Source organism: Perognathus longimembris, chromosome 19 (assembly GCF_023159225.1).
Source record: "Perognathus longimembris pacificus isolate PPM17 chromosome 19, ASM2315922v1, whole genome shotgun sequence".
NCBI lineage: Eukaryota > Metazoa > Chordata > Mammalia > Rodentia > Heteromyidae > Perognathus > Perognathus longimembris.
Genome location: NC_063179.1, coordinates 46,725,838 through 46,747,622, shown reverse-complemented (window position 1 = coordinate 46,747,622; position 21,785 = coordinate 46,725,838). Strand labels below are relative to the sequence as shown.

The 21,785-nt window shown below is 42.3% G+C and overlaps 1 protein-coding gene across 1 annotated transcript in view; it reads left to right on the top strand.

Moving 5' to 3' along the window:
• Positions 1-20,493, top strand: part of Nln (neurolysin) — a 93,804-nt gene extending 73,311 nt beyond the window's left edge. The window contains exons 10-13 of the mRNA XM_048368291.1: positions 6,741-6,927; positions 7,257-7,385; positions 8,645-8,781; positions 20,066-20,493. Coding sequence (XP_048224248.1) covers positions 6,741-6,927; positions 7,257-7,385; positions 8,645-8,781; positions 20,066-20,215 — 603 coding nt within the window. The 3' untranslated portion in view covers positions 20,216-20,493. The remainder of the gene's footprint in view (positions 1-6,740; positions 6,928-7,256; positions 7,386-8,644; positions 8,782-20,065) is intronic.
• The last annotated feature ends 1,292 nt before the right edge of the window (positions 20,494-21,785 follow it).

The following is a 21,785-nucleotide window of genomic DNA, read 5'->3' as shown; positions in this document are numbered from 1 at the left end:
TTCTTCTGTTTTCTGCATATCAAGCCCAGATAGAATAAATGCTGCAAATAGCCTGGCCCCAAGTGTGATCCTGCAGAGTGGTGATTTCTGTTGGGAACATTCTTTAGTTGCTTACTGTAGGAATTTTCTATCGATTTTTTTTTTTTTTATTGTCAAAGTAATGTACAGAGGGGTCATATACATAAGGCAGTGAGTACATTTCTTTTTTTTCTTTCTTTGTTTTTTTTTTTTTTTTTTTGGCCAGTCCTGGGCCTTGGACTCAGGGCCTGAGCACTGTCCCTGGCTTCCTTTTTGCTCAAGGCTAGCACTCTGCCACTTGAGCCACAGCGCCACTTCTGGCCGTTTTCTGTATATGTGGTGCTGGGGAATCGAACCCAGGGCCTCATGTATACGAGGCAAGCTCTCTCGCCACTAGGCCATATCCTCAGCCCCATACATTTCTTATCCAACTTTTTACTCCCTCCTTCGTTTTTCTCCCACCTTCCCCCTCCCGGGTTCCCTCCTCACCCTCCCCTGAGATGTTCAGTTGGTTTACAGTATATTGTCTTGTAAGTATTGTTGCATTGGTTTGCCTTTTACCCTTTGCCTCTCCGTTTTGGTGTTGTGTTCCCCTTCCCTAGTTCCAATAAACATACATACAATATCAGTGTACCAAAGTTAGTTACAGTGACAACACGGGTTTAGGAAAAGAGAAATGGTTCAAATGACTTTTTTTTCCTTTTCAACTACTTTTGTTTTGTGAGACAGTCTGACTATGTAGAGCAGACTGGCCTTGAATTCTGGATTCTCCTGCCTCAGCCTCCCAAGTCTTAATTAGGATTTCAAGTATGAAGCACCAACCCCCAACTCAGATGACTCCGTAAGAAGCATACCTTACTGCTTATCGCCTGTATATGACATGTCACATTGAGTATGATAGGATGGGCTTCAAAAGAAAAACGACTTCCAATATTAAATGTTTAGAGTTCTGCCTGGAGATATGAAGTGCAAAAGTAAATAAGTTGTGGATTTTGGACATACAGTGGTAAATAACATACTTTCTAAACTTCTTAGCATTTGGAATTCGGTCCTTTCACTTCTCATCCAAAAAGGAGCAAATTATATAGGAAGTATATAGTTAGGAAGGCACAGCTAGTTTGGAGGCAAGCCTGTGACTTAATTTGCAGTGGGGTGTTTTTTTCACGTGTCCTGTATTTACAAGTGGGATACTGACTTGTTAAACTACAAAGGTGTCAGCACAGTGTTATTCATGCCCCCTTTACTGGCGTTATTTCCAGTAACCACTAGATGTATGTGAAGAGAAAATAGGACCTTTTTGCCATCTGTGTATGGCAAAGTCTATTAGATAGTGGCTAGTGTTTTAAAATGCCTTGCCTTGTTAACTAAACTCCATTAACCTGATTTAGGAGTAGATCAGACAGATTTGGCTATGGAATGACTGCTATGAAGAGTGGGTCACCTTAACTGGCCAGGGTCAGTTCTCTTGAGGGCTGTACTTTTTCCTGAACACAAAAAACACAGTTGATTTCAGCAGTTGCCTCACCTTTGTGCTAGCATTTGCTATCATGAAAATGATACTTATAGCCACAAAAAAGAACTGTTCTCTTAATTAGGCCAATAACCAGTAATACTTTTTAGCCTTTAAAAACTGTAAGAGTGAGCTTGGCATCCATTGCTCACACCTATAATCCTAGCTACTCAAGAGGTTGAGATCTAGAGGATTGTAATTCAGGACCAGCATAGGCAAAAAGGTTCCCTAGACTCCCATCTCCAAAATAACTAACAAAAAAAACAGGCTGGAGGTGTGGCTCAAATGGCAGAGCACCAGTTGGAAAAGCATCCTTGGCAAGTGTGAGGCCCTGAATTCAAACCCCAGTACTACAAACAATTTTTTTTAAATAGGACATTTTAATTCAGTTTGTATCACTTTGTTCCATCTCTTAGTACAGTGTTTGAATTCAGAAGCTAATCCATACGACATCAAGTCATCTGTTGTAAAAGTCTATAATGGAGTATAGTTTTGGCATCCTATTGCCCATTTAAAAGATAGTAAAGAAAGCTAGGAGTATGGCCTAGTGTCAAGAGTGTTTGCCTCATATACATGAAGCCCTGGGTTCGATTCCCCAGCACCACATATACAGAAAATGGCCAGAAGTGGCGCTGTGGCTCAAGTGGTAGAGTGCTAGCCTTGAGCAAAAAGAAGCCAGGGACAGTGCTCAGGCCTTGAGTTCAAGGCCCAGGACTGGCAAAAAAAAAAAAAAAAAAAGATAGTAAAGAAAAACCATATACTTAGACAACTTTATCCTCTCCAGAATGTGTAACCAAGCAAATTCAGGTGCACATTGCTTTCTAAGCTTTATAATCAAAACATTGCGGGCTGGGGATATAGCCTAGTGGCAATAGTGCCTGCCTCGGATACACGAGGCCCTAGGTTCGATTCCCCAGCACCACATATACAGAAAATGGCCAGAAGCGGCGCTGTGGCTCAAGTGGCAGAGTGCTAGCCTTGAGCGGGAAGAAGCCAGGGACAGTGCTCAGGCCCTGAGTCCAAGGCCCAGGACTGGCCAAAAAAAAAACCATTGCCAGCAGCAAAAATGCTGTAAAATTATTTGAAGAATTACCAGTAAAATGATTTATTAATTGGATTGTTTAGGAGGGGGAGTTAGAATACTCCAGTTTTTTTCTAGGTGGTATATTGGCATCAACAACTCTGCTGTCTCAGCAGCTACTGTTTTCAGTGCCCTCTGACTGACTGTATATGGAGAGCGCGGTGAAGTACTTCTAGTATTCTTTAGATGGTGTGGAAGGCGTGGAACAGCCTTACTGTGGTGCACAGGTGCATGTACAGGTGCATCTCGCAGCTGACTGTGGAATCCTTTGTCTTGAGAAGTTAGTTGTTGTCTACAAATTGAGCTTTTGAACTTTGTAGATCTTTTGCCTTCCTTATTTGGAAAAAAAAAAATCCTTCAATGATTCTGCCCGAAGGCCTCAGTGAGACACAACATGACTGACTTCTGGGAAATCAACAAGCAGCAGGGCTATTTTTAGCTTTTACTCCTAGCAAACATTTCCTTTTGTTCTGCAGAAGACATTGTTGATCTGTTCATTCATTAGCTATGCTTCCTCCCTCCTACCCACTACTGCATGGCTTTGGGATAGAATAAGCCCTCTCTTCTCTCACTTCCAGCCACAACTGTTACTTTACCCAATTTCAACTCTAACTCATGAGTAACTCATTTGTTCATTTTTTTTCTAGAGATTAAACATTCCCTCTAACACATGTGCACATTTTGTTGTTATTTAGAGTGATTTAGACATGATTTCAATTTAGATCCTCCCCTTATTGCAGATACTAAAAAATCTTCACAGGAGCAGGATATACTAAGTTTATGTTGTGGTAGTTTATATGTAACTTTTGTCTTTATTTGCTCTGTTAGTACCTATTTTTAAACCACATATTATAACATTATTCAGTTAATATTACAGAACCCCAAGTTCTAGATAAATTGTTACAACTCATTATGTTGAGTTTTTGTTGGTGGTAATGGGGGTTTTGTTTGTGTCATTGTTTTTGTGCTGGTAATGGGACTTGAACTCAGGGCCTGGGTGCTGATCTTAACAGCTTTTTTGCTTCAGGCTAGCACTCAACCACTTGAGCCACAGCTCCACTTCAGTCTCTTTGGTGGAATGTCTCATAACAGTGATCCTCAGATCTCAGCTTCCTGAGCAGCTAGGATTTAGCCCCTGACTTCATTATCATGTTTGGTCTTTGAAAATTCTTCCATTATTAAGAGGAAGTCAGATTTCTCCAGAAGTATATGAAATCTTGCTTTAATTTTCGCATAAAGGGGAAATTGATAGACAGCTCTTGGCTTTAGATCTCTCTCAAGAGAACTTAGTTATCTTAAAACATAATTTAAGCTTGGTACTGGTAGCTCACACTTGTAATACTAGTTACTTAGGAGGCTGAGATCTAGGATCGCGGATCAAAGCTAGAAAAGTCCCTAAGACTGTCTCCAATTATCCACCAGAGAACCAGAGGTAGAGCTGTTGCTCAAAGTGGTAGAGCACTAGCTTTGAGCAGAAAAGCATGGACAGCACCCAAGCCCTGATTTCAAGCCCCACAACCAACAAAATATATAAATTAATTTTAAAAATCAAATTATATATAACTCTTTTTCTGTTTATAAGATAGAGACACATTCTAGCATTCATAGTGAAAGTCAGAGGTCATGGAATCAGGCTACCTGGTTTCAAGTCCCACTTGTGCCATTAATCTCTGAATCAGTTTCTTTATCTCAGAAATAGAGATAATAGTGCTTGCATCATAAACATACAATAGTTCTGGGATTTCAATCAGGTAATTCACGTAATGAGCATGACCTAATGCCTGACAGTTTCAGTGGATGTTGGCTGTTATAATTATTGCATCAGATCATTTTATCTGTGATGTAAGATGTAATCTTAAAATATTGTGCTCACGAATGAGGTAAAATATTCCATTTTGGAGATCCTTGCCTCTGACTCTGTGAGATTGTCTCATTGGGATGTCCTCCACAAAGGTGGCCTAATTCCAGGGCCTGGTGAATTTAGTTTCTCTTGGCCCTCCAGTATTTGCAGCTCTTCCTATCTAGAATCAGTGCAATTATAATGAGAAGTCAAGCAAAACGTGTTTTTGCATAAAGAGAGGAAGACAGAATGTGTGATGGTGTTTTGACATCTGTGCCTCTGCCCTGGGCCAAAAGCACAATGGTTGTTTGCTGCTGACTTGGCCTCCCATCTGCTGCCTTCCTGGTGGTGAAGTCCCTCTTCCCCAGCTCTGCACGGGGCCCTGCACCCGCCCGGAGGGGGCGGGGTGAAGGCTGGGAGAGGAGGTTGGAATGTAAGGCATCTGCAGACAGACCCAGGACCGAGGTGCCGGGAAACAACACCAGGACGACCCCCATTCCACGGATGGCCTTAGTGCTGCTTTCTCCGTAAAACTTGACAGTTTTATGAGTGCTCTGTGGATAGTGTGAAGGGGAAAACACTCAGCATGAAAGCAATTTTTTAAAAATGTGAAATCTCCATCTTTCTGCTCCAAAGCTTTTCTAGCATCTGACTCAAGAATGTACCAGGCTTTTGCATTTTGTTTTTTTTTTTTTTTTTTCCTGATGGTACTGGGGTTTGAACTAGGGGCATGGGCTCTGTTTAAGTCACATCCTCACCCCTTTAAAACTCTTTCAGGTCAAGCATCACACTGCTAAGCCTAGCTACTTAGAAGACTGAGATCTGAGGATCACAGTCCAGAGCCAACCCGGGCAGGAATGTCTATGAGACTCTTATCTCCAATTAAGCACGGAAAAGAGCCGGAAGTGGTGCTGTGGCTCTAGTGGTAGAGCTCTAGCATTGAGCAAAGCTCCGGACAGCACTGAGGCCCTGAGTTCAAGCCTCAGGACCAGTACACACACACACACAAAAATCCTTTTAGACTTTTTTCTCCCAAGATCTTCTCCCAGGCCCTCAGGATAAGTCCTTTTAAATATTTCTTTTGTTTTTCATACAACATTTAACTTAGCCTACTTGTTAACTAATTTACAGGGTTAGTTCCCTTATTTTTAAGGTACTATCTGTATCTGAGAGGTCCAGTACCAGCATTCCCATCACAAGTTAAATGAGAAAGCGTGCACACGCACGTTTGCAAGCACACACACACACACACACACACACACACACACACACAGGGTATCAGTGTGGAATGTTGTAATGTAACTCTTCAATTGATTTAAACTTGAGTAGTTAAGCAACCGAGGGATGAGTGCCCCAGAAAGGCACGTATTGAGTAAACAAGAATAAGCAAGGAGGAGGAGCTAGAGAGAAACTGCTTGTCTTAGGGAGCTCTTCATTTTCAATGGAAAATTCTTCTTCCTTTTTTTTCTCTTCTTTCTTTCTTTCTTTCTTTCTTTCTTTCTTTCTTTCTTTCTTTCTTTCTTTCTTTCTTTCTTTCTTTCTTCCCTCCCTCCCTCCCTCCCTCCCTCCCTCCCTCCCTCCCTCCCTCCCTCCCTCCCTCCCTCCCTCCCTCCTTTCTTTCTTTCTTTCTTTCTTTCTTTCTTTCTTTCTTTCTTTCTTTCTTTCTTTCTTTCTTTCTTTCTTTCTTTCTTTCTTTCTTTCTTTCTTTCTTTCTTTCTGTGGGATCCAAGGGGGAGAAAGGGCTCTCTACTGGGCCTCAAATCTAGAGCCTCACACATACAAGTAATAGCTATTTTTATTTAAGGCTTGTTTTCAGCTTAGTTTTTTAAAATTAGGTTTTCCTGGTGATCCAGATTTGTCTATAATTCAAAAGAATGAAATAGATTTAAAATGGAATATTTGAGATTATTTTTATGTTAGCTGCTGAATTTTATTGTTAAAGTTGAATTATTCTAGCACCTATTCAAAATACAGTTGACTCTGATTCTGCCTAATGGTTGGTCAGTCTTTTTTTTTTTGGCCAGTCCTGGGCCTTGGACTCAGGGCCTGAGCACTGTCCCTGGCCTCTTCTTGCTCAAGGCTAGCACTCTGCCACTTGAGCCACTGCGCCCCCTCTGGCCGTTTTCCATATATGTGGTGCTGGGGAATCGAACTGAGAGCTTCATGTGTAGGAGGCAAGCACTCTTGCCACTAGGCCATACTCCCAGCCCCTGTTTGGTCAGTCTTAATTGTAATTCATCATATAGATAATTTTCCTTCAGTGTCTTAAAAGATACCTGTTTGCTTTCTAGACCGATTTTGCACGATTTAGTGGAACAAACGTGGAAACTGACTTTGTAGAAGTTCCATCACAAATGCTTGAAAACTGGGTATGGGACATTGATTCCCTGCGAAGACTATCGAAACACTACAGAGACGGAAGCTCTATTGCAGATGACCTGCTGGAAAAGCTTGTTGCTTCTAGACTGGTCAACACAGGTACGATGCAAAATTTTAGAAAAGAAAAATCAACAAGAATCGCGTACTACATTATTGCTGACTACTTTTTCTCAGAGACTTAATTTCCCTGTAATAGCACTGTATCCCTGCAAATATATAGAAGTGAGAACATTAACATTTTGGAATGGGAAACCCTGGAATTATTCTATGAAAAAACAACAACTGAGACTTTATGTGGAATAAGATGCCTTACTCCTTGTTTTGTGTGGAGTCTTACAGAATCAGTGTTTGAGTTGACATCCGTGAGCTTGTGATGTTAGAACTCACAGACCCTGTTCTCCAAGACATTCTCACTTGTATGTTACCAGGTCTTCTGACCCTACGCCAGATTGTTTTGAGCAAAGTTGATCAGTCTCTTCACACCAACACCTCACTTGACGCTGCGAGTGAATATGCTAAATACTGCACAGAAGTCTTGGGTGTTGCAGCTACTCCAGGTATGGAAATGAGGTGACTTGAGTTTATTGTGCCTGGGACGCAAAGGTATACTCCTAGCACTGAGGGGGGGAACGGGAGAGGAGCTACTCAGACCTCACTGCATTTTTTTCTGATTTCTATGCTCAGACTTTGACTTTCAGGTAAACATACTATGTCCTTATGAGTTATCCTCTGTAACTGTGCTTGAAGGAAAGGTGGCTCCAGTTCACAGCAGTTTAGTGTAATCAGGCATGAGCAGTTGGCCTCCACCCCAGAGCCCAGAGAGCTGTACACGCCAGCTCCTCCCTCCCATACCGCTGTGACTTCCATGATTCTCAGAAGGACCTGGCAGAAAGGGCATTTTTATTTGCCTTTGTTTCTGATTCTGGTTCTGAGCTCAGAGAAAGCATTGGGCTGCAAGCTTGTGTTCATTAGAATGTGTGCATTCATATGTATGTATTCTAAGCCAACATGTACATGTGCATTCACATGTAGTTGCTAGGGTGAACTTTTTTCAGCAAGGAAATTGTTACTAACATGAATTAGCCACATTTATAGATATAATAAAGATAAGAATTGTCATTTGAGTCATTCTAGCCTGCTCACTTCCTTTGGTGTCTGTTTATAGTAAACCATACAGCAACTTTGTGCCTCAAGCCACTTTCCCAGAATCCTTTTTAAGGTAGTCCTGGCTCAAAGATGAACTTGGTAAATGTTTTTTTCACTTTTCAAGTAAAGAGTTCTTTTTTCAGAAATTATGCAACCTAGAACAAGTGTCATTTTCTTCTGAGGCATTTTAAATATTCCGGAGTCTGGTAGAAGGCCAGGATGGAATGCTCAGTGGTGCAATGTAGACTTGCCTGACATGCCTAAGACGCTGGGTGGGTTCAGTCCACCCCCAGCACCACCACAGAAAAAGAAGAAGAGAGTTATTGTTAGAGTATTTTTAAGACATTGATATCTAAAGGATAAGAAAGGACTGACTTCTACTGAGCTACCTCGTGGGTGTGGACAGAGCCTCTGCAACTATTGGTAGGCATTCCAGAGCTTGGGCGGAAACCAGCTCCGAGGTTGAGCCACTGGCGGGAGAGAAGTTTGTAAACATCTTGGCGAAAGGCACCCATAACCCCATGAGTACTAGAGGTGAGCTCCTATCTCACGCCCTCCTCCCACAGCTGGACCAAGGCAGGAAAACCTGAGCCAACTGAGAACCTGAGAGCTAACATCTTCTCTCACATGGATTGAAATGTCTCTTTCCCTGTCTCTCTCTCTTTTTAAGGCACAAATATGCCAGCTACTTTTGGACACTTGGCAGGGGGCTATGATGGCCAATATTACGGATATCTTTGGAGTGAAGTATTTTCCATGGACATGTTTTACAGCTGTTTTAAAAAAGAAGGAATAATGAATCCAGAGGTATTGTGTGTTTCCTTTTGTTAATTTTGTAGTTGTTCTTTCTTTTTTAACTCCCAAAGTTAAATATTTATGACATGTAAAGTTTAGAGCAAGGGGTTTAGGTAGCAGCTTTTAACTTCAAGGCCTTCCTGCTTCTCAAACTGCCATACATCATTAAGGCTAAGTGTACAGGTGATTAGCTCTACTTCTATAGGTTTAAAATAAAAACAAACTCTACTGCATTTTCTTGCCTATTAACATTCCAGTAGATGGCATGATTAAAAAATTCAAAGCCTTGTTTACACATTCAAGAGTTTATAGCTGCTAGTTTTGACATGTGCCATACAGCGTCTTCATTTTACAGGAGGTTGAGAGAGAAAGGTAAACTGCTTTCCAGTGTAAATGGCCTCCTTGTGTCTTGATATTCTTCATACACTTTCTTTGTCATGTTCTGTGGGAGGTACCCTGTTCTCTGTGGCTGATAGACTCCACCTACCACATAGTTTGTAACCTGAACGCCTCTAAGTAACTTAAGCTGCTTCATTCACCTGAGCTATTCCTTCCCATGTACAGCGAGGTGACTGCCAGGTGGCTGCCGGCCAAAACGCCCTGTGTTTCAGCTGCCCAGTGTCCATGCTTAAGGAAGACTCAGCTCTCACAGTGTTTCTCACGCTGATGTCTTTCCCAGTGCGTTTTTAAATTCTGTTTGATTAAGAAGCAGGACAAATTACTTAGAGTCAGGTGACTTCAGTCAACTCATTTGTTCAAGATCGCATAGCCCCTTTTATATTATATGGAAATACCTTGGTGCAGTTTTTGTCATTGTTTTTTGATGTATTGTTTTGCTTTTGAGACAAGGTCTTGCTATAAATCCTGGGTTAGCTTGGAACTTGCTTGGTAGGTCAAGCTGTCCTGGACCTCAAGATCCTCCTTTTAATTCTGCTTCCCCAAGTACTGAGATTACAAGCATTTGCCACCATGACCGGCCATGAATTTAGTCCACCATTTCTCTTCCTGCTTTCCCAACTACAAAAGACCATCTAGCTACCCATACCCTGTGCACACAATTGTTTCCAAGAATTCCATCTTCCAACCCAATGGGTAAGTCCCTTTAAGCCTCTTCTATTGCCTGACCTTCAGCCAGTCCCTAGCCCTTCATTCCTCCACCACTTCATATAGAGATGGCAGTTTTGGAATTCAGAGAGTATTCTGAGGAAGATTGCAGGATTCCCTCAGCCTGCTCTACCCAGTCATGCTGTCCAACTGAACTGGAGTTACTCTGGAGTCCAGTTCCATTTCCCCTACAGATTTTTTCCCAAGTCCTTTCTTCTCTCTCCTCATTCAGCAATCTTTTCCTCTTCTTCCTCTGTCTTCTCCTTTTTCCTTGTTGTTGATATTTTTGTTTTGTGTATTGAGATAAGCTCCTGGGTAGCCCAGGCTGGCCTGAAACTAGTTTCATTTTGCCATCCTCATGGCATGAGTGTGCTTGGATTATAGTAATAGCCTATCTCGTCTTTTTATTTTTGGCCAGTCCTGGGGCTTGGACTCAGGGCTTGGACTCAGGGCCTGAGCACTGTCCCTGGCTTCTCTTTGCTCAAGGCTAGCACTCTGCCACTTGAGCTACAGCACCACTTCTGGCCGTTTTCCATATATGTGGTGCTGGGGAATTGAACCCAGGGCTTCATGTATATGAGGCAAGCACAAGCACTCTTGCCACTAGGCCATATCCCCAGCCCCTATCTCTTCTTTTTTTTAAAAAATTAAATTTATTATTACCTTTAAATATTTGTATGGAGTTTTAATTCATCATGTCAGTTTATGAGTACAAGGCATCTTGATCAGTGTCACTCCCTCCAGCATCCCTCTTCCCGATCTCTCTTTTTATTAAAAGAATGAAACACGAGGTACCAATGGCTTACGTCCATAACCCTAGCTACTCAGGAGGCTGCGATCTGAGGATTGTGGTTCAAAGCCAGCCGGGGCAGAAAAGTCCCCATGAAACTCTTATCTCCAGTTAACAGCTCCAAAACCAGAACTGGTACTGTGGCTCAAGTAGCAGAGCTAGCCTTGGGCACAAGGAGGTCCAGAAACAGTGGCCAAGCCCTAAGTTCAAGGCCCACAACCACCACCAACAACAAAAGAATTAAGACTAGAGATATAGCTCGATGGTAGAACATTTGCCTAGCAAGCATGAAGCCTTGATTTCTATCCTTAGTCCTTCAGGAAGAAAGGGAAGAGGAAAGAATAGGGCTCATATTTTAAAGGTTGTTTTTTTTTTTGTTTGTTTGTTTGGTACCATCCTAGAGCTTGAACTCAGGGTCTAGGCCTTGAGCTTTTTTGCTCAAGACCACCACTGTACCACTTGAGCCACAGCTCCACTCCCAGTTAGGCGGTGGGGGGCGGGGGGGAGGCAGGGCGACCATGGTTAATTGTAGCTAAGAGTCTCAGGGACTTTTCTGTCCAGGCTAGCTTCAAACCATGATCCTCAGATCTCAGCCTCCTGAGTATAGCTAGGATTACAGGTGTGACCCACCAACACCTGGATCAAAATTTAAAGTGAATTTTGTTTTGTTTTTTAGATTCTGGAATATTTGCATAGACTGTCCTGAGTGAGGGAACATTTCTAGTTTCAAAAAAAAAGCTGAAATCCAAAAATATTCCTAAATCTGAAATGCTTTGAAAGTTAAAAGTTTCAGATTTTGAAGCATCTTAGGTTTGGGATTTTCAGGTTGTGAATGTTCTCATACTTCAAAATATACTTACCTTCCTTTCTCCTGTCCTAGAAGCTCTCTTAACTCTGCTCCTTACTGGCGTACTGTCAGGCAAAGTGCTTCCACAGACTCTGATGGCTCCAGAGCTGCTGCTCCGTGCATGGTTCTTCTCATAGCCTCATTTCTTCATGTGAGAAACAGGGTTTGCAAACCTTCGTTTCCTGGCTTTACCCCACCTCTCCACCCCTGACCCTCTCACCATTCTGAGGGCTTTTCTTCATCCCTGGCTTGCTGTTCCTGTCTTTGTTCACAGCCCTTTGCTTAGCAGTCAGGCCCCTTCCTTATTTTCCAGTATGCCCTGTGTCTCCTGCCACTGTCTCACATTCTCTCTTCTGCTTAAAATGTATGCTGTCTTTTCTGGATATATAAAAACCCTACCATTCTTAAAAGATCCACCTAAGGGGAAAAAAAGAACTAATTTATGAAATCCAGACCAAAAGTGATTGTTTAAACTGTGCATTAAGGTACATGCTTATATTCCCAGCACTCGGGAGGCTGTGAGAAAATGGTCTGAAGTTCAAGGCCAGACAGTCTCTACAGGCAGGCTTTGGATCAAAAAAGGGAAAAAAAGAAAAGAAAAGGAAGTGATGGTGGGGGTTTTATAGAGAGAGAAAAGAGAAGAAGAGAGGAGAAAGGCCACCAAAAGTGATCTTTGCATTCTCTCAACCGAATTTGAATAGGGGCTTGTCATGGGAAAGGACTTCAGTAATCATTTGCCTGTGTCTGGAATGGCGAATGCAATGACTGCATAAAACTTTAAAACACTTGATAAAATATCTTATAAAATGGGATACACATTTTTATTTTAAAATAGGCTTAGAAAAACATACCATGATGTTGTCAGTGGTCTCTTTGGGAGATAAAACTTACGAGTGATTAACTTTTCTCGTCCTTTTTGTGGAGCTCTTCCTTATGTTCACAAAGGATCCAGGTAGGGAGCCTTTTCTTCTGCGATGGGTCATTTGGATATTTATAACATCGTTCATGGGCCTAGCTTTGTTTGGATTTCACTTTGCAAAAAAGCTTCTCCGTTTATTGAATTTCAAGTCCTGCCTGCAATGAATTGCTGTTAGCAGAGCCTGACCACAAGATTTCACAGGGTATACACAGACCATAGCCGTGTGTACCCCACCCCTGACAAGGTAGAAATTGGAAAACAATGTTTTAAAGAGATAAAAGGCAAAGTCTAATTCCATGGCCTTCCTGGCTCAGTGGTGAGGTCCCTAGGCCTCCCTGGGGTCACTCCCGAGATGGCTGAGCCCCTCCCCCTCCCCCTATGCTCTGCTGTCATGGCCACAGCCCCCCCCCCCCCCCATCAGCTGTACAGGTAGCAGCCCTGTTACTGACCCCTGGAGAGCCCAAGTCCCTTGCAAGGCCTGCAGAAGCAACCCTCCTGTCTGCATCTTATTCTCAAGCTCCACCCTTGGCCGGCAGCCATGCAATTCTTCATGCAAACAAAGAGGAGCTGGAGTGACTTAGAGAAAGCAAGTGGACTCAGGGCCTGAGCACTGTCCCTGGCTTCTTTTTGCTCAAGGCTAGCACTCTGCCACTTGAGCCACAGCGCCACTTCTGGCGTTTTCTATATATGTGGTGCTGGGGAATCAAACCCAGGGCCTCATGTATACGAGGCAGGCACTGTTGCCATTAGGCCGTATCCCCAGCCCCCAACAGACTACTTTGAATCCTTCCTTTTGACTTTTTTTCCTGTGAAATGCTGTGAAGTCTCATGTCATTTCTGCTCCCTTGCTATCACAGCAATAGCAGACCTGGCTCTGAAAGTCAGCAAGAAGCTCCCCTGTCCCCACATACACATACCTGATCTTGACTAGGGACTGGTGGAGACGGGTCTCACTACTGTAGCCCAGAATCCTCTGGCCTCAGCCTCTTAACAGTTGGTCTTACAGGCATACACCATCATACCTGATGAGAATCAGCCTTAACATTTGTATCCCCTCCTATAATGAACTGTTTGTTTTTGTGAATTACTTTTTTTTGTTTTATAAATGTTTACTCTTAACACTTGACTTACATAATTCAAGAACTCACTTATTAAATTCTGATCCTTGGGATAATAATTTGGTTCGACCAAAAAAAGCATAGATTGTTATTACAATTGTGTGTAATAATTAAGAAAAAAATTCTTCAGACCAAGAAACTACATTCTGTTTTGTGCCACGGTCAAGGTTTTAGCATTAGCTGACACCGAGAAAGATGGCCTTACCTTGAGTTGTTTCAGAGTCATGGGTTTTCTTTAGGTTCTGTGTCAGGGTTGCTTAACTTCCCAAGTATACAAGCAGAACAATACGAGAATTTCTACGGCATAAAGTAATGCTTGTTGGGTTGCAGTTGTGGGAACCAGAGCCGTGACCATCCCTGTTACAGACCGCTGTCTCAAGGCCTTCCCCTCCCCGAGGTGTGCTTATTAGGTCATTTTGAGAAGATAGCAGGATTGCTCTTCCAGAAGTCAGTGCTGTGTGTCCCCAAGCACCAGCGTGATAGGCCAGGAGATCACATGCTGTGGACATCACTGGTTTCACAGTCAAGATGGGAGCCTCCAGGCCTTCCCTTGCAACTTCTTCCTATCCTGCAAAGCCCAGGGCTCTTCTCTGAGAACCACTTTAGATCCTGACAAGCAGAACTGTAGAAAACAGAACTGGGAAGACAAGAAAAGGGCCAGCTATAAAGCTGGGCCTTCTGAATCCCAAATGGTGGTAGTAGAATATTTTACAGTAGTTCTTTGCATTCTCTTTGGAAGACCTATGTCCAAGTGTTGAAACTAACCACTTTCTTATACAACCCCAAAAGCTTGTTACCAGTGATCCACCTGTAGATCAGTAGATACCACATTTGACTGTAAGCTGAATTTATTAAATATTACTAAAACCTTTGTGATGAAGCATAGAGAAAGTGTGTAATAACAAATTCCTCACCCCAGTTAGAATGGCCTATACTCTGAACTCAGGAAACAACAAATGCTGGAGGGGCTGTGGGGAAAGAGGAACCCTTCTCCATTGTTGGTGGGAGTGCAAATTAGTACAGCCACTTTGGAGAACAGTATGGAGGTTTCTCAAAAAGCTCAATATAGACCTACCCTATGACCCAGCCATACCACTCCTAGGCATCTATCCTAAACAGCAAAACCCAAGATATCAAAAGGACATTTGTACTTCCATGTTTATCGCAGCACAATTCACAATAGCCAAAATTTGGAAACAACCCAGATGCCCCTCCACAGATGAATGGATCCAAAAAATATGGTACTTATACACAATGGAATACTACATAGCGATTAGGAATGGTGAAATATTGTTATTTGCAGGGAAATGGTCAGAACTCGAACAAATAATGTTGAGTGAGACAAGCCTAGAACACAGAAAACAAAGGGGCATGATCTCCCTGATATATGACTGTTAACAAAGGGAGATGGAGAGACAGTAGAGACCAAGTCTGTGAACACTGTATATGTGATTGATACATTGTATACTGCATATGGGTCTACCTGACCTAGACAAGGGATGGGAAAACAGGTTGTAAGATATCACAAGAAATGTACACAATGCCCTACTATGTAACTGCACCCTCTTTGCACAGCACCTTGTAAAAAAAAAAATTTATGTTCAATTGATAATAAAAAAAAAAAAAAATAAAAAAAATAAAAAAAAAAATAACAAATTATTATATGTAACTTCCACATCTTAAGGATGATGGAAGGCTTGCTGGGAGCCAGACTTTTCCAGCAAGCTCCAGGTGCTCATTAAGGATATCTGTAAGGTCACCAAATGTCATTGCAAAATCCAGCAGCTAATCACAGGGTTGAAAAGATGGGAGCATTTTAACTAGGACCATTTTTTTTTTTAATAAGGCAACTTCATTGTGGGAAAATTTTCTAAGGGTAATAGACCTGTGGACTGAAAGGCAATTATATTGTTAAGCCAGAATTACTTTCCTCTTTTGCACTTAGATAAATGGCTAAGCTTTGTTTCTTTCCTCCATGAATGAGAAGTACAACCAAGTGTCACTTCTGAAGAAATAGTTCGATACAGCTGTCACATTGTAGTCTGTCATGCCATAAGGAAAAAGCTGGGGCTTGTATTAAGTAGTGTGAAGAATTGCCTGACTTAGTTATAATGCAAAGGCAAAGGGTGTCATGAAGAGAGAATGGGCAATGTTTATTTTGTTGAGTTTTTAGACAGCTCTCACTTCATAGTGTAGGCTGGCCTCAAACTCATGGTTCTTCTGCCTGAGCCTCCCAAGGGCTGAGATTACAGGCCCTTACTACCGCATCTGCCACCTAACTATGTATTCCTTTAAGCCCCTTTATAGTTCATAAAACCCTAATAAAAAGAACTGTTTTGTTTGCTTTTGAGTCCTCTACTTCAGAACTGTTTGATGTTATTATTTTACATACGGGTACCTCTTTGAACCTCACTGGTAGTTTTCCCCATTGAGTCCACTGATCTACCCACCTAATCTGCACTGTGACCCAAGGAGCGCTTTTCTCCTGATCTCCTCGCTTCTGTAACTAAAGGTGTGTCCTTCTCCTTTCACAAACTGGAATCCTGCTGAAGGCTTCCAGGAGGGTCTGCTCCAGCCACAGCTGCCCCTGCTCTGCTTGTTTGCATGCCGCAGTCTTTCGCTCTCCCTCTTGGTTGTTGTCAAAGATCTTGCTTGCTTTCCACCCACAATCTCTCCTCCCTCAGGGAAAACCACCTGTGCTGCTGGAAGGGCATCATGGCATGGCAGGAAGCAGGCAAGTAACCTCGCTAGGTGCCAGGCACATACAGAGCTAGTTAGGAGATGCAGATCTGTAGGACTGTCGTTTGAAGCAAAATCCAGGCAGAAAAGTCTGAGAGACTATGTTGCTACAAATAAAGAGCAAAAAGCTAGACTGGAGGCATGACTCAGTACTAGAGATCCTCAGTGTTAGAGAAGCCTTGCACAATTGCCAGCAGATTCTTTTAAGATTCAAAACCACAGAGGTGACTGGCATAGATTTGCCTTCCTAGGAGGCCAATATGAGCTGTATGTGCAGATCCTCCAAAAGGATAAAGGTGACATGAGAAATATTACAGTCATGGAGTTTCTCTTGGTGCCTTCTTTGACATTAATGTCTCTTTGTATAGATAAGGCTTAACAAGGGAAGGTAAACACTTGGTGCCACTTTGGCAGGTGTCTCCCCGACATCTCACCCAGAGGCCCTGATACTTTCCCAAAATACAAACGTTCACTTTCACTCCTTTTTTTTTTCTTAACAAAAGTAAGATCTTGTTGCCAGAATGACTCTTAAACTCTTCTCAAAACCTCATTGCAAAGGAAATGAAACTATTAAAAGACCACTGCTGTGTAATTCAGGAAATTGAATCAACTTGTTTGAAGGCAGAATCAGAGGAAGGAGCGCTAGGACTGTACTGAGCCTCATAGCAAGAGACTTAACAGTGCCCTGCTCTGAAATGACGCTGCCAGGCAGAGGAGGTGTGCACAGTCTTTCACAGTACCGTGGAGTCCCGCAATGCTTGCTTTGTTTTACCACCCAAGTCTTTCACAGTACCGTGGAGTCCCGCAATGCTTGCTTTGTTTTACCACCCAAACTTACACACAGTTCTCTGCACAAAATGAGGCTACTTTGTCAGATGTTCATCATTTGAGGTCTTTTGTTTCTGTTTGCATTCCTATTTCTGAATTGAAAAATATCTTTGTGATAGATAAAAGGAGTAAAATATGCAAAGCTTGAACATGAAGAATTTCTGCAAATAAGTATTAATTTTTGCTGAATGTAGCCTATAATCCCACTATTTCGGAATTTAAGACAAGAGGATCAGAATTTGAGTCCAGTGTCTCGAAAACAATAATAATTGAGGTTGGATAATGAGTATATATAAGTTCATTGTGTTATCTGTTCTAGCACATATTTTGAGTTTTCCTTCATAAATGGATTAAAATATTTTTGTAATTTTGCAGATAAATTTTTTTTTATTTTTATTTTTTGGCCAGTCCTGGGCCTTGAACTCAGGGCCTGAGCACTGTCCCTGGCTTCTTCCCGCTCAAGGCTAGCACTCTGCCACTTGAGCCACAGCGCCGCTTCTGGCCGTTTTCTGTATATGTGGTGCTGGGGAATCAAACCTAGGGCCTCGTGTATCCGAGGCAGGCACTCTTGCCACTAGGCTATATCCCCAGCCCCTGCAGATAAATTTAACTTCTATTTAACTTACACCCAAAAGACTCCACCACTAATTTGAAATACTCTAGTCATATTTAGACACACTGAGCAATGAAAGATAGGGAAGGAGGAGGTGAACTGTGGACGGGCCGGAGCTGTAATAGGCTCTTGCTTATAATAAAGTTTATGACAAGGCAAACTAGTTGGCAGTAATATTGCTGCAGGCAGTGTGAGAAATGAGGTATCATTTTTGGCATTTTTCCTAAAACACACTAAAGCTAGCTCCTATTTCTTATCACCAAGAGATTCAGGAAGTCCAACATCACTTATTACAGAACTTCTCTTTTTAAATAAGCATATAAATAAGGCAAAAGATCACTATGTGCCCTTGTAGTGAAATATTAAAATCACCTACAGGTGTACCGAAAATTATCACACTGCTGGCCCACTGCCTGACTAGTTGGAAGGCCACTTGAAAAAAAGCTGATGCAACTCAAGAACTGAATGGAGATGTGCCATAATGGTAAAAAGATACATGAGATTTTGAGGACTTAGAGGATAACAAAAAAATCTCAATAATTTCTATATTTTCTGTGAGGAAATGATGATACTGGATTTCAGGAAGGAGGCTGGGGTCTCTTTCTGTACTGCCTAGGCCGTGTCCAACATGTAGGTTCAAGTGATCCTTGTACCTCAGCCTCCCAAGTAGCTGGGACTATGGGCTTATGATGCCACACTGTCCATCTTAAGGGGTTTGGTTATTGTTTTTTTGTTTTTTTTTCAGTTGTGGTGCTTGAACTCTGGGCCTGGGCACTGTCCCTGAGCTCTTCAGCTCAAGGATAGCACTCTACCACTTTGAGCCACAGTGCTACTTCCGGTTTTCTGGTGGGTATTTGGAGATAGGAGTCTCAGGAACTTTCCTTCCCAGGCTGGCTTTGAATGATGATCCTGAGATCTCAGCCTGAGTAGCGAGGATTGCAGTAGTGAACCACAGGTGCCTGGCCTTAAAGGGGTTTTGATCAGATGTTTTATTAAAATTAATTTTAATTTTCAGGCTCATACCTGTAAACCTAGCTACTTGGAAGACTGAGATATGATTATCTTGGTTCAAAGCCATCCCAGGCAGGCAGGAATGTTCATAAGATTCTTATTTCCAATAACCACCAAAAAGCCAGAAGTAGAGTTGTGGCTCAAGTAGTAGAGCACTAGGCTTGAGTGAAAAAAGCTCAAGAACAGTGCTGAGGCCCTGAGTTCAAGCCCCAAGATGGGCACAAAAAATAATTATTTCATTTTTTTACCTTTAAAAATGTGATTAATAGACAATTTGAAGTTATGCATGTACCTCCTATTTCTGTTGCAAAGTACTACTCAAGAATTGTATCAGAATGCAAGTTCGTTTGGCTAGCAGAATTTCATAGTGAACATTAGAGGTCAGCCTGTAGATGATGGCTAAGTGGCTTTTATGGCCCTGTGGGACGTAAATCATTTTACATTCAGCTTGTCTGATTTCATTCATGTTTTGTTTTCCTTAATAGTTTATCGCTGACTGTTGCATCACACAGTATTAAGTCATAAGTTAGATTGCTTTGTCTCTGGCAATTCCTACTTTTTCTTCTCTGTAAAGATCATGACCTTGGCCAAATTGCATGCATATACACTTCAGGGATCCTGCCTGAACTGTTTGGAATCATGATTCATTTAACCATCTTGCCTTGGTTCCAAAAGGAAAGTCTGAAAGGGAACAGAAAATATCTCATCATGCTACTACAGAGTTCCAGCTGCTCTCTTTCAGTTTATCTGCTCCTGTGTTGACATAAATGAAGGCAGGACAACTGTGGTATGTCTTAAAATTCCAGGCCTCTATCCCCAGATAAAGCTACAAAGATTCCCTATTCAGACCCTTTGGAAGCTCCTTCGCCTGCAGTGGATTGATTTTGTTGATGTTTTCTGGGAGCCCCTCATAACAACAGCCCAAGCCTTCTGACAGTAGTTGTGGTCCCATTTCCAGGCTCCCAGAACCCTGATAGCTTTCTGGAATGCTGTGTGACTCACCCTTTGAAAGTGCCTTTGAAATGGGGTGACGGGTAGAGTATGCCGTATACACCTTTGTGCTCTGTGTGGCTTTCCTATTTGTCAGCTCACCCCTGGGAATTTAAGGAGTCAGATAGTAATAAAAGACAGTGTAGAAAACCTGAAGTTTTGGCTCCAGATCTTTGAGCTACCAAGTCACTTCTGCGTAGCCATAGCTGAAGAAAACATCTAGACAGAAGGAAGCTCAAGCCCCCCTTGCCTCTCTCACCGCTTTCTCTTTTGTGTCTAGAGATGTGGAGAATTGCTATGACCATGAATTATTAGGCATGATGTTTTGTTTTATTAGGTTGGAATGAAATACAGAAACCTAATCCTGAAACCTGGAGGATCTCTGGACGGCATGGATATGCTCCAGAATTTCTTGAAACGTGAGCCAAGCCAAAAAGCGTTCCTAATGAGTCGAGGCCTGCGTGCTCCGGAAACGGGGGGTCTTTGATAGCAGCTCACATCTGGAGGACCAGCCAACAGCGCCGTGTGCTACCAGCCTGGAAACTGAAGGGAGACTTGCAAATAAAAACCTAGACTTGCTTTTGTTTTTAAATTTTAAAAATTAATACAAATGTAAATGAAATTATAAATACCATGACCCAAGAAAAGATCTACTGGAAAATAATTGTACTATACAATTTCATAAAAATGGATTTGATTTCTTTTGATAAAAATTTCATATGAATGTAATTTGATTTTTTTACTATTATAATCTAGAGAATATAATGTAAGAGGGCTAAGAATTTTTTAATTGGATCGTATACATGATATAATTTGATCCTTCTTATATCTTGACGTTTTGTGCTCGGGACTGGTAAATGAATCATCACGTGCCTCTGGCAAACATTTTCTTGGAACCCTACGTCAGCTTGACCCTCTCTCTCTCAGTCAGGCATGACCTCGCCTTTGCCTGCATACCTCAAGGCTAGGAGAATGGGCCTCAGTAATGTGTTTATCTTCCTCAGCAGGCCACGTGACCCCCAGCTCTTTGCCAACTTAAATTACATTCCTCCACCTGGGTTGGGTTTTCTTTCTAAAGCTCAGTGTCAGACACTTTTTAGTGCAGACTGAAAACTGGCCATAAATATATATATTTGCAACTGTTTGTATCTTATCTTAGAGGCTCAGTGCACCTCAGCACACAAGATGGTCAGTCTTTTGGAATAGTTGTCAGCCAGTATGCTAAAGAAGTCCAGGCATCTTTTTCAGGTGTTTAGTTTCTAATGTATAGTGATTTGCCTTCCATGCTGACACGTTCTTTGCCTCTGTGCTGACACCCTCCAGAGCAGCAGGGAAATGCCATCGTGGCCACATAGACTGCCACAGGAAGAGAGCTGACCCCCATGTGCAGCCATGTCCAGAAGCTGGGTGACTCCGAGTGCTCGAGGACACTGCTCAGAACTGTTGCACAAATACTGCCCTCAGCCCGGAGCAGCTCTTCCATAGCCTGTTTTGTGTGGTTTTGCTTTCAGTGAACCTATGGATCTCTCTTTACGTCTTCTTACTGTGGGCCTAAATGCCAGTTCAACAACAGACCTGTAAACTCCCAGTACTTATGTTCCTTCTAGCATTCTACTTAATAAGGAGACCAAGACAGGGTAAAGGAAAACAAAAAGGTCTTCCAATCATTTCCCAGTACATACCTGAGCAAAGAGTGCTGGCCAGGGGCGGTAGTCTCTCAGAACCTTTACTTCTCTAGTCCACATGGACTTTTGTGTTCATTGTTCCCTAATTATGTTACACAGTGAAGTTATAAACAGCAGGGCATATCGAGAGCTCTAGCACTGGAAGCATTTTTTTCTCCTCAGTGCTGGGGCTCAACTCTCCCAGGCTCCTCATGCTAGGTGAGTGCTCTGGTTCTGAGCTGTTTTTGTGGTCGTCTTAGTAACCTCTGCAAGTTTTCTCATACCTTTTTCTGCTTTCAGGCAAAAAATTCTCTTCAGCTTTTTCCAGTGCCCAATGTGTGTCCTCCATAAGAATTTTGACTGAGATCTTACTTCACATGCAAAAGCTGATCC